The 13,072-nt window shown below is 40.6% G+C and overlaps 1 protein-coding gene across 1 annotated transcript in view; it reads left to right on the top strand.

The window, feature by feature from the left end:
- IPO5 (importin 5) overlaps nt 1-12,796 on the top strand; it is a gene marked incomplete at its 3' end in the record, with an annotated part of 31,662 nt that extends 18,866 nt beyond the window's left edge. The window contains exons 9-22 of the mRNA XM_010155914.1: nt 844-950; nt 1,966-2,090; nt 2,181-2,270; nt 2,369-2,542; nt 3,392-3,610; nt 4,240-4,323; nt 5,100-5,232; nt 5,328-5,449; nt 5,960-6,056; nt 6,601-6,773; nt 7,489-7,600; nt 8,202-8,257; nt 11,794-11,916; nt 12,577-12,796. Of these exons, the coding sequence (XP_010154216.1) occupies nt 844-950; nt 1,966-2,090; nt 2,181-2,270; nt 2,369-2,542; nt 3,392-3,610; nt 4,240-4,323; nt 5,100-5,232; nt 5,328-5,449; nt 5,960-6,056; nt 6,601-6,773; nt 7,489-7,600; nt 8,202-8,257; nt 11,794-11,916; nt 12,577-12,796 (1,835 nt within the window). The remainder of the gene's footprint in view (nt 1-843; nt 951-1,965; nt 2,091-2,180; nt 2,271-2,368; nt 2,543-3,391; nt 3,611-4,239; nt 4,324-5,099; nt 5,233-5,327; nt 5,450-5,959; nt 6,057-6,600; nt 6,774-7,488; nt 7,601-8,201; nt 8,258-11,793; nt 11,917-12,576) is intronic.
- Nucleotides 12,797-13,072: the final 276 nt, after the last annotated feature.

Here is a 13,072-nt window from a genome sequence, read left to right on the forward strand (position 1 = left end):
GTTTGAAATGAGACTTGGAGATTCAAGCAGAACAGTTTGAGGATCTCCATTTCTGACCCAGCTGAGTGATACCTGAAAGAAGAGGGAGGTTCATCCCCTTCTGGACCGTTACTCGGTTTTTCCATCAGCGTGGGGGTCCCGGATGGAGTGTAGTAACCTTCAGTGCAGTGCTACCTGGACCCAGACTGTAACTGTAGTTACCTGTGTCCTGGAAACTTCCTGGCTTTTCTGTAGGGAATAATTCTCTTGGGTGGAACAAGTCACTTTACACAGATAATATTTGGCTGTTCTCACTCCTGGGACTGGCTGAGTGTCACAAATTCCTCACCTGGACTGGATGTTTTCTGCCTGAGTCACTGGCAAGAGAAGTGCTGCTGGAGTACTGGTTCTGCAGCTGCGCAGGAAAGGTCTCTTGTGTGCTAAAGCTTGAATTCTGCTGGTTCACTTGCTTCGTAGCAATCCCAGATTGGTTTGTGTTCTCTTGACAAAATGATGATGGTCAGTATTACTGCTCAACTAATTGCAAACTTAGTTTCAGCTTTTGACAGATGTGTAATGGTTGCACTGAAGGTATAGACTGAATTCTGCAAGCGAGGCCCGAGTTTCTTTGGTACTAGACTTAATCAATGAGCTGCAGATAATAAATGTTTAGGTGGAGGGTAAATCATTGTTTTGTGAGTGGTGTGTGTGCTTTTAGGTTTGGGTATGCTTTATTTACTTACAGAGGCTCATGTGTGTTCGGATGGCAAAAGTTGGAAGACTAGAGCTGCAGGAAATGGGCACGTCTGTGCCATGTTTGTTTTATTGTAGATCTTAAACTACTGATGTTTCTCTGATATTTAGCAGTGCAGTTGCTGGTGAGAGTGCACTGGACAGGATGGCATCTGGCCTTGGAGGAAAACTTGTTTTACCTATGATTAAAGAACATATTATGCAAATGCTTCAGAATCGTAAGTATCTATCTATAATTTTTTTTTAATTTTATCTTTTCCAGGAACTTTAATAGCTCTTAAATATTCATGTTTAGCTACTTAATATATTTTTATACACTTCCACTTTTGATTTTGGCAGCAAAAACTTTAAATGCTGTCAACTTGGAAGTTTACACGTTTTCTTAGACTGTGATTTATTACATTTATATGCAGTGCATTACAGCAGTTTTCTGGAACATGGACAGCTGAATGGAGATGTTAAAAAAAGGGTACACTTCTTAATTCACAGACAGAGTTTTTAAATGTAAATAAGGGGAGACTTCTTTTACTTTAGAACAGTCTCTCTAAATCCCTGTACAGTGCCTCGCAGTATCCTAGGTGTCTTAAACTACCACCTGTTACTCTGTAGCTCAGTTTTTTTGTTTCTTCACAAGTGCTGCATTTAAGTGAAATTTTAATATATTACAGTTCATAGAGGAAGGCTAGTTAGGGGTTTCTGTTTTGTTTTGTTTTCTTGTAATTTGATGGACCAAAATACAGTAGTCAGTGGTAGGCTGCCTGTCTTTGAGTATGCTGATTTTAATACTTGTTTCATGAGCTGGTTCCATATATTCTTATCCATTGCTTTGTATGCTTCTTTTCCTCTTAAAATACATGTAATGCTTGTTCAAGCAATCATTAAAATAAAAAAATACTGCCTTGATGTTTGCCTGATCAGCTCACTTAATGAAAATGCAGTTCCCAGGTCTTAATACTATGTACATGCTTCTATAAGCAGTTCAGAATTCTTTTTTCTAGGTCTGGATTTAGCCTGGATTAGATACTCAAATTTTTGTGCATCTCTGGAAGTATGTATGAGTAAAAGTGAAAAGTATTCAACAAATCAAGTAGATGCATAGGTTTCCTTTCCGTTTCTTGTTCTTCACTCTTCCTCTTCCTCTCCCATCCACCCCCCCAAAAAAGGTGCTTTATCTTTGTTGTGCTCTGTAATTTTCAGAGTGAATAATAGATATCTGTTTTTACTCCTCTGCAGCTGACTGGAAATACAGGCACGCTGGCTTGATGGCGCTCTCAGCCATTGGAGAAGGTTGCCACCAACAGATGGAGGGAATTTTAAATGAGATAGTTAATTTCGTTTTGCTATTCCTTCAGGATCCTGTGAGTCTAATTCAGTTAATTACTTCAAAATGTTTTCATGTCTGCTCCCATGACTACTTGTTAACTGTTTGAGGGGAAATACTTTTTCAGCATCCAAGAGTAAGATACGCCGCTTGTAATGCTATTGGACAGATGGCAACTGACTTCGCACCTGGTTTTCAAAAGAAATTTCATGAGAAGGCAAGTAGTAGAATAGTAAAAGAAATAAAAGAAAAAAGTGGTAAAACTATGTCCCTTTCAGAAACATATTTGTCTGAAAATAAACACTTCTGTTTCAGGTGATAGCAGCTCTTCTGCAAACCATGGAGGATCAAGGCAACCAGCGTGTTCAAGCCCATGCAGCTGCAGCACTCATAAACTTCACTGAAGATTGTCCCAAATCACTGCTTATTCCATATCTGGATAACCTAGTGAAGCATCTTCATTCCACTATGGTGATAAAACTACAAGAGGTATAATATACTGAACGAACCGCTTCACGGAGTGTAATCTGTCACTGTCGTGGTTTAGCCCCAGCCAGCAACGAAGCACCACACAGCCTCTCGCTCACCTCCCCTTACCCCAGTGGGATGGGCAAGAGGATTGGGGCAAAAAGATAAAGAGAAGTCGTGGGTTGAGATAAGAAGAGTTTAAGAATTGAAAGGAAGTGAAATAAAATAATTATACTAATATTACTGCTACTAATATATAATGAAAATACTACTATTAATTATAGTGATGATAATATGTAATAGAAGAAAAAAAGACAGGAAGGAAAACAATGATAACAACTGCTCACCATTAGCCGACTGATGCTCAGCAAGTTCCCGAGCAGCGGTTTCCCCTCCTGGTCAACTCCCCCAACTTATATAGTGAGCATGACGTTTGATGGCATGAAATGTCCCTGTGGTCAGTTTGGATCAGCTGTCCTGGCTGTGTCCCCTCCTGGCTTGTAGGGAAGAAGCTGGGAATACAGGTGCAGTATGAGAAAGGGAGAAAGTCTTTGCCATTCCTTAACAACAAGTAAAAACATAGGTGTCAGCAATACTCTTCTCAGCACAAATCCAAAACACAGCCTCGTGCTAGCTACTGTGAAGAAAACTACCTCTGTCCTGACTCAAACCAGCACAGTCACACAGTAAATGCACACGCAGTACGTGTAGCTGAACTAAGCTGTCTGAAATAAGCCAGTAGACATATCTGCTGATGTTGTTATAAACTGACAAGAATTAGGAGACATACAAGATTTTTTTAGATTTGACATGCTTTTCCGTAAAACACGCGTTCTAGAAAGATAACGCTTTATTCTTCCTCTTTCCAAGTTGATACAGAAAGGCACTAAGCTAGTTTTGGAGCAAGTTGTGACTTCAATTGCGTCAGTTGCAGATACAGCAGAGGAGAAGTTTGTTCCCTACTATGACTTATTTATGCCCTCTTTAAAACACATTGTCGAGAATGCTGTTCAGAAGGAATTAAGACTTCTGCGAGGAAAGACTATTGAGTGCATCAGCCTGATTGGTCTTGCTGTTGGTAAAGAAAAGGTAGGCTGTGGTGTTGACATTAGATTAATATATTCACTTGTTAAACATAGCTATGTGGTTGCCGATTTCTATGTTTTTCTTAGTTTTCATTTCTGAGGTAGCTGTCTTGTTCAGATACACAAATTCAGAACAGAATCTTAAAAAATCATCACAGCTTAAGTTATTCTGGGAGGACTATTGGGAATGTGGGAAGTGAAAAGAGGATACGTGTAACGTCACTGGGGCATCTGATGTGACCTAAAGCATTAGTAGCTCGTGAGTAAGTAACTCATGCTGTCAGCTTTTATCCCAGTTCTGTAAAGGTGTCAAGATAGTAAGGAGGATATCTGGAGAAGTTAGAATTGTCAGACTATTTTTTGTGTTAGCATTTATTTATGTTGTGCTTTATATAGAGTCCTCTGCTTTCAAGTATATGCATAGAAGTACAATGAAGCATAAGAGAAGAGTGACTTGGTGGTGTTTCCAGAACAACTTCTGCCCTTTTTTCCACATTTCAGTCTACTTCCAGCTTTAAATTGTGTCTTGGTAGTGCGTGGGATATAAACGCTTACTTAAATCGCTTGGTGTTAAGTCTCAGCTATGTACCCTTTTAATTTGCCTTTAAAAACATAGCTCTGTCCTATGTCTAGTTTATGCAAGATGCGTCAGACGTAATGCAGCTCCTACTGAAGACACAAACAGACTTCAGCGATCTAGAAGACGACGATCCACAGGTATGTTAAAACTGTCTCTTTATATTGCCTAGCTCATTGGTTAGTGTTAAAAATGTTCTTTGGATGTGACGTTCCCCACCCCCCTCATTCTCCTCCCGGAATTGCACCTTCAGGCTAATTTTTCAGCATGTCGTGTAAAAATTGAGAGCGGTTGCCCTAAGATGGCCTCGAAGTCTTTCACAGAATTTTGTTTAGGAAATGAGACTTCCGGGATCTGTATTTACTGAGGAAATTTCAGCACATGGGTAATCATTCCCTGTCTTTTAGTAACTACTTTGGTTGGCATTGCATGACCTATTCCCTTGCTGTCACCTTCTTATAAATAGTTTACCAAGTCTTGTTAGACAGCTGTTGTAATGAGGGGAGAGCTATTTTGACTTGTGCATCTGAAAACAGTACTGCAATGCTGTTTTCAGGAATGTGACTCAGCAGTATCATTTCAATTCAGAAAATTACTCATTTCAGAAAGAAATTCACTTTTCAGTACAGTCATGATTGCATTACAAGTGCAACATACTGTCACATCTTTACGCACATAGCACCTCTGATCAGAGGTACTGTCAGTGAGTTGTTACAAATAAAGGACAGGTCTTCTGAAGACACATTTTTATACGGATTGCGTATTGGATGCATTCTCCTCAAAATAAGTTTTCTGCACTGCTGACACATTCTTTTCAAAAATCCTGTTGTATAATGTTCTTCCTTTATGCTTTCCTTTTATGTATGCATGAAAATAAAATGTGGGACATGAAAATTCTGACTATTCTGTTTTATAGATTTCTTACATGATCTCAGCATGGGCCAGAATGTGTAAAATTCTTGGAAAGGAGTTTCAGCAGTACCTTCCTGTTGTCATGGGACCCTTAATGAAGACTGCATCCATTAAACCTGAAGTAGCTCTTCTAGACAGTAGGTTTAAGATAACGTTTTACTTGAAAAAATTCCAAAATAAATTATTTCGTAGCACTTTTAGATATTATTCTTTTTGCCTCTCTGTATAATAGCACAAGATATGGAGAACATGAGTGATGATGATGGTTGGGAATTCGTAAACCTAGGAGATCAGCAAAGTTTTGGAATTAAAACTGCGGGCCTTGAAGAAAAAGCAACTGCATGCCAGATGCTGGTGAGTAATAGGACAGTTTTGGTGATCTACTGCTGGCACATAGGATCTGATGCCAAAACCTCTAACGAAAATATTCTTTATAGTATCAAATTAAATAGTTCTGGTTTTCTTCAGGTGGTAGTGTTAAGTTTGCATTTCAGACACTTTGTGGTTTACTTGATTAAAATGGGTTCTTTAGTTTGGAGCTTCAGTTTTTAAGACTAACAGATAGTTTTCCTTTGTTAGCAAAACTTTTTATGAATTGGAGAGGTTAGAGAGTAGTTTCTTCTTGCAAATATTGATGTTTCTGAATTCGGTTTAAGAAAATACACACAGGTACTGAGTGAGAACTGATGCTGCTGTCAGGATTTCTTAAAAGACTACAGTGGAGGGGGTAGATAAATGGATTATTGCATGGGTTTTTGAATATATTGTAAAACCTTAAACTTTTAACAGTCCTTCTCACCATTACATGGTTGAAATACATTCATGTTTACCCTTAAGGTGGCACTTCCATGCTTTGTGTTTCAGGTTTGCTATGCAAAAGAGCTAAAAGAAGGATTCGTGGAGTACACAGAGCAAGTTGTAAAGCTGATGGTTCCCCTGTTGAAGTTCTATTTCCACGATGATATCCTATTTATGAATTCTACTGTGAAAACAGAAACTTAGTTTGGAAGAACCAGAATCGTGCTTACTGTTGTCCTAAATGAATTCAGAGTGTTAGCGTTAAAATATTCTGTTGCTTTATAGCAGAAATTGTTTCCGAGAACGTTGTTTCACACACTGTTTTAGGCAAAAAAGTATCCTACTTTTTCCCTTAGTTTCTTTTAAAATGAGCAAGTCTATAATGTTAAAAGCAAACAGTAGAGAAAGTGATGTTTGTGCCAACAAATTGAAGGAGAATTTGAATAGCTTTTCTGTCCTAGCCTGAAACAGGCTTGATACAACTTTTAAATAGCAAAACATTTAATTCTCCTGTGGTCTTAATCTGTATCTCATTAAGAAATCAAATACACTGGACCATAATTTAAAAAAACAAAACAAACCACCAACAAAACAATGAAACCCCACAGTTTCTGGTAGAAAACTAGTGACTTCATGATGGTGATGGGTGCTTAGATTCTAAGCACTTTATGTTGGTGTTGATGGTTTTATTTCCTTAACAATGAAACGTGTTCGAGTGGCAGCAGCAGAGTCGATGCCCCTCCTTCTTGAATGTGCTAGAGTTCGCGGGCCAGAGTACCTCACGCAGATGTGGCACTTCATGTGCGACGCACTCATCAAAGCCATTGGGACAGAACCCGATTCAGATGTTCTCTCAGAAATAATGCATTCTTTTGCAAAGGTAACTTTCATCCTTACAACTTCTATTCTGTTTCTGTAGCTTTTTATGTGAAGAAAAGACCTGTTTGATGGAGGAAATGCAAGGCTTCCTCTACATGAATTTTGGTTTGACTGCATATACAAATGTTGTTACAGTATTAACCTAAAATATAGAATCACAGAATCGTTTGGGTTGGAAGGGACCTTAAAGATCATCCAGTTCCAACCCCCTGCCATGGGCAGGGACGCCTTCCACTAGACCAGGTTGCTCAAAGCCTCATCCAGCCTGGCCTTGAACACTTCCAGGGAGGGGGCATCCACAGCTTCTCTGGGCAACCTGTCCCAGTGCCTCACCACCCTCTCCAGGAAGAATTTCTTCCTGATATCCAATCTAAACCTCCCCACTTTAAATTTAAACCTGTTACCCCTTGTCCTGTCACTACAGGCCCTGGTAAAAAGTCCCCCCCAGCTTCCTTGTAGCCCCTTCAGGTACTGGAAGGCTACATATACCAGTTTTGTTCATTCTAACCACAAACCATAAAATGATGGTGTGCATGAAACATGCAGTGGTACTATGCCTTAACATGCATCATTTCAGCTCTGTTCACAGGTTGAATGTTCTATTAGTATTATTTCTGCTACCCATCAGTATGTATCAATATTCTCCGTGAGCTTAGGTTTCATTGAGACTGCTCATGTAAGTTGAAGCTGAAAAGCTGATCATTTTATTTCACTAGTGCATTGAGGTCATGGGAGATGGATGCCTTAACAACGAACACTTTGAAGAGCTTGGAGGGATATTGAAAAGAAAACTAGAAGAGCACTTTAAAAATCAAGAGTTAAGACAGGGTAAGTTAACACAAGTTCTTGTTAACGTGATAATGGCTGATTTTGAAAGCAGAATTCCTAGCAATTTCTGAACACACAAAAAAGCCTATTTCAGATTTCTTTAATTTGCATGTTTATGTAAGGCAATTGGGCTCTGAAAAAACAGCATCCATTCATTGTATTTGTAATCTCTGGGAGGGCGAAGATGGCATCATTTGCAGAAATACTGTAGTTTCTGCCAGTCTCCAAAAGTTGATGGACAGATTTACTTGAAGACAGTTTGCATGTCTATGGTGGTGTTATTCCTGTGGGTTTTTTTTCATCTGAAGTCTTTGCAGTTTTCTTAAAGCAATGGTAGCTTCTTGTCTGTATGCACTTTCCTTGTCCTTGTCGACAAGCTGGCACGTTTATTTCTATTTTATGCACTTTTATGCGTTCCTAAACAGCAGTCCTGCACTTCTTGATTTTCTGTGAAAGCTTTTACTGAAGCTTCTTAAAAACAAAATTCCTGTTGCATCTTCTCTTTCCTATTTTCTACATCTGTTTCTGCATCTTTTTCCTTTCACATGCTTTTTATGCACTTGTAGAAATGTAATTGTTTAATATTCGTTTTTTAATTTAGTGAAAAGACAAGATGAAGACTATGATGAACAAGTTGAAGAGTCATTGCAAGATGAAGTAAGTTGTTTTCGGGAGTTTATTCCCTCATAAGGCTCCAGAATTATTTCTTCGTGGAAGAATGTTCTATTACCATATTCCTTGAAAACTTCCAGGAAGAAATGGATGACACTACACGTGTGAGTTAGGAAATGTAAAAGGTTTCCTTATTCAGTATACCGAAGGAAGAAGTTCAGTATAGAGCTCTTTCCCCCCCCCCATCCTCAAACAATTCTTAGATGACTTTAAATAGCCTGCTGTCAAACGCTGCATCAGTGATAGTCTAAAGGCTAGCCTGGCTGCTGCTGACTTGCTTTTTCTTTGTGCCTTATGACCTAGGTGGCTCTTAACCTTGAGTATACCTCTGATACCCAGGCCTCTGATGTGTCAAGTCTCAGAAATAATAGAGAATAAATAATAGAGTCTCAGAAATAATAGAGAATAAAAATTGTATCAAAGGCTGACAGGAGGATGAATAGCTGACATAATGTGTTTGCTTATGAGGTAATACCAAAGGGACTACTTATCTGCCAAGATACTGAACTGACCTCTGAGTTTGGAGTGGAGATGACAGTACAAGAGATACGATAGTTCTATTAAATCATTATTGGTATGGAGAGGGTGATAGAAGTCACTGCTGCTTATGAGATATAAAGGATACTCAGTACATTTAAGAACAAGGAAATTTTTTGCCACACAATACAGATGTGAAGCTTGTGAAGTTGAATTGTGAAGCTTGTTTATATGAGTTTAACCTCCATGCAGACTACATCTTAACAGATCCTGCACCCATGTGTAAATACTTTCTCAAATAACAATGCAGTTCTGGAGTCCCTTTCCTGTGGGAGCGTTAGGCCAGTGTTTAAAAGGATAGATTTCTGGCACCTGCATACTGTGTGGAATCAAAAAATAACAAAACTCAAGTGCTGAGCCAAGAGCCTTTCCTGATTTTTCTCCCTTTTATATTTGCAATATTTGCTGTTCATTCCTGTAGACAGAGTTAGGTGGTTTAACTTTTTTTTTTACATGTCTCTCTGTACTGATAATGAGAGAAAATGCCAGCAAGCAGTAGTTTCAGAAAAGCTGAATCCATAGTCTCATGGAGTTGTAAGGCATTTTTGAAAATGCTTTCATTTATGTTTGACCTTGCTGATTTCCTTAAAGGTCACAAGGAGGGCTTGTCTGCATTACCCAATGAAAGTAGAAGTGGGACCAGAATGTCACTGACCATATGGACAGAATTAATATGCGGTAATGCAGAACATTTGGATATACACCTCTGGTCCCAGAATATGTTTATGTGGCCCTTACCTCAAGGCAGCAGAAATAAAAGGGAGTACAGAAGTAATGGAAGACACTCAAACAGTAGTTTCAGTAAGATACCCAGATACAGCCCTAGTTCAGGCAATAACTGAACTGCTGAACTGGTGGAGGGTGGGAGAAGGCATACGCTAAGCAAGTGTTCTGCTCCCCCCCAAGTATCTGTTGTCAGCTATTAGCAAAGAGGCAGTACCAGCCCAGGCAGACCCTGTGGTGTGCTGCAGCAGTTCTACACCTCTATTTTCATTTGTGCATATGTTCCAGAGTTAGTGCTTAAATTAGGCCTTGATAATGCAGAAGTTGTCTAACCAGGGAGGGTTTTAATTTCCAGCTGTGGGAATCTGCCTGTTGCATGAGAAATACTTCTAAGGTTTCTCACTAGGGACCAGAAACTAGCTGTATTGTTTTCCCTGCCTATTAAAGCGTAAACGGGTTAAAGGAACCATACTGAATACAACAGCACTTGCTTTAAAACAAAGTTAAAGGTTTTTTCCAACACATTTGGGCCCAAGGAACAATCTGTACATGCAGATATAATGTGAATTGATAGCTGAATCTGATCTAAGGGTCATTACTTCACCACTTTGATGCATGAATTGGGCAAGGTGAAAAATGAACTTAAGTGATGAGGAGAGGATTAATATTCCTTATATTTTTCTCACCATCTTCTGTCACAAAGGCAGTTATTAATTTACTTTCCAATAGAAACTTGGATCTGTAAGATACAGAAGAGGAAAAGGGTCTTCTGTCTTGAAGACAGAATGCCTTGAAGCAGTGCATTTGCACAAGACAGTGTTTGTCTTGATGAAAATTTACTGTCCATGAAACCAAGCCCTGGGCAACTGAGTATTGGCAATCTGCTGAAATTCTTAGGAAGGGTAAAAAGGAGGATGCTGGGAGCTACCAACCAGTGTCAGCACTGTGCCCTGTAAGATCATGGAACAGATTTTCCTAGAAGCTATGTGAAGGCTCATGGAAGACAGGGAGGGGCTTACAGACAGCTGAAGTGGAATCTCAAATGGCAAATCATGCCAACTCATCTGGTGGCTTCTGCGGTGGAGTGACTCCGTTGGTGGGTTAAGGAAGAGCAACTGATGTCATCTGTTGTGACTTCAGTAAGGCCTTTGGCACCTGGCTCGGTGCAATCCCAGACACAAGTACAGGCTGGGTGGAGAGTGGATGGAGAGCAGCCCTGAGGAGAAGGAGTTGGGGGACTGGTGGATGAAAAGCTGAACATGAGCTGGCAGTGTGCGCTGACAGCCCAGAAAGCCAACCGTATCCTGGGCTGTATCCAGAGAAGTGTGGCCAGCCGGTCGAGGGAGGGGATTCTGCCCCTGTACTCTGCTCTGGTGAGACCCCACCTGGAGTACTGTGTCCAGCTGTGGAGCCCTCAACCTAAGGAGGATATAGACTGGTTGGAGCGAGTCCAGAGGAGGCCATGAAGATGCTCAGAGGGCTGGAGCACCTCTGCTATGGGGACAGGCTGAGAGAGTTGGGCTGGTTCAGCCTGGAGAAGAGAAGGCTCCGGGGAGACCTTATTGCAGCCTTTCAGGAGTTTGTGCCTACCTGAAAGTAAATACAGTTGGCCATCAAGCCAACATTATTTACACAGAGAGTTGTATGCCAAAGCACAGCCTTTGGGAATCCGTCAAGAGGGACAGAAGGAGCCTGTGCTTACACGAAGGATGTAGCCTCTGCCTGGGCGTGTTCCAGCTGTCAGGTCTAGTTCCTGTTCGCTGAAGGACTGGAGAGGGAGCCATCCATTCCTCCAGCGAGAGCCATACTAATGCTACGTACCGGGGGCCCTAACAGGGCCAGTAGTGACAGGACAGGGGCAACTGTTTTAAACTAAAAGAGGGTAGCTTTAGATTGAACATAAGTAAGAATTGTTTTTTAGAACAGGTTGCCCAGAGAAGCTGTGGATGCCCCATCCCTGGAAGTGTTCAAGGCCAGGCTGGACGAGGCTTTGAGCAACCTGGTCTAGTGGAAGGTGTCCCTGCCCATGGCAGGGGGGTTGGAACTAGATGTTCTTTAAGGTCCTTTCCAACCCAAATTGTTGTATGACTCGTGTCATTCTGTTTAGACCAAGAGTTGAGAAACAGGGCTTGTCTAAAAGATTTGTTTAATGATTTTGTTTTTAAAACCACTTTGTTCCATTAGTTTAGAGGCCTTAGTGTCTCATAGGATTTCCACTATTTTAAAGGTCATTAATGTGAGTTGTATCCTTTTCCTGTCAGGATGACAGCGATATTTATATATTGACGAAAGTATCGGACATTTTGCACTCAATATTCAGCAGTTACAAGGAGAAGGTGCTGCCATGGTTTGAAAGTCTACTTCCACTAATTGTCAACCTAATTGTAAGTACCTTGATTTCTTTTAATTTGACTTTGCTCTTTTTTTTGTTACGTTTTTTTTTTCCTGATGTGGTAAGAGCCTCCCGTGCTCGGACCTACCACAACTTAGTAGATAGAATGTAGCAAGTATTGTTTTACAAAATCGAGACAGTTGAAGGTTTATTGGATCAAGTATGAAGCTGTTGCCCTGTCTGTGCTTTTTGAACAGCTGCGCTGCTGTGCTACCTCTAATTTCTGTGTTGCAAGACCCAGGATCGTTTGACACACACAACACTTCTGAGAAATTTCATTTGCCTGGGAGCGTCCAGTTCTCTCTAAAATGGTTTTCAAGAAGAGGGCCAAAAAAGTATTGCAGGCTAGTGGGGAAAATTGAGACTGAAGTTGGGTAATGGAGTGTGAAATAGAGGTTAAGGATTTAACCTGGAATCTTTATTCTTTGTTAGCTCAAACATTCACCCAGATTTTGTTTTGTTTCTGGTATTGCTGCAAGTATCACTGCAGAAAATTGTACGTTTGTAGGATTAAATTTAATGCAGGAAGATTTTAACAAAAGTACAATTGTTCTAATGATTATTACTACGATTGTTCCTTTAATAATAATCATTGACTGCACGAAAGTGAGGAATCTTAAGGTGGCTTAAACGTTACCTGGTTTTGATGCAGTGTCCGCACAGGCCATGGCCAGACAGGCAGTGGGGGCTCTGCATTTTTGACGACCTCGTAGAGCACTGCAGCCCCTCCTCGTTCAAGTACGCAGAATACTTCCTGAGGCCAATGCTGCAGTCGGTATGTGACAACAGCCCGGAGGTGAGGCAAGCAGCTGCCTACGGTGTTGGAGTTATGGCACAGTTTGGTGGGGACAGCTATCGCCCTTTTTGCACAGGTATGTCGATGCAGCCGGTAAAACTATTTGAGTGTGTGATACAGGGGAGCTGGGGGGAATTGAAATTGCTCGCCTTTTGGTTAATGAGGTCTCATCCCCTTGCAGGGAGATAGGTTGCCAGTCTAACCCGCATGGCAGGCTGGTGATGATCAGTAAAGTACCTGAACTCCTTGGGCTTTAATGATGTTTTGCTTAGTAGCGTTCCTGTTGCAGCGCTTAGCAAACTGGATTGATATGTCATGCTTTTTTAAAATAAGGTGTGACATGTAAATGTTG

Source organism: Eurypyga helias, unplaced genomic scaffold, assembly GCF_000690775.1.
Source record: "Eurypyga helias isolate BGI_N326 unplaced genomic scaffold, ASM69077v1 scaffold35817, whole genome shotgun sequence".
NCBI classification, from domain to species: domain Eukaryota; kingdom Metazoa; phylum Chordata; class Aves; order Eurypygiformes; family Eurypygidae; genus Eurypyga; species Eurypyga helias.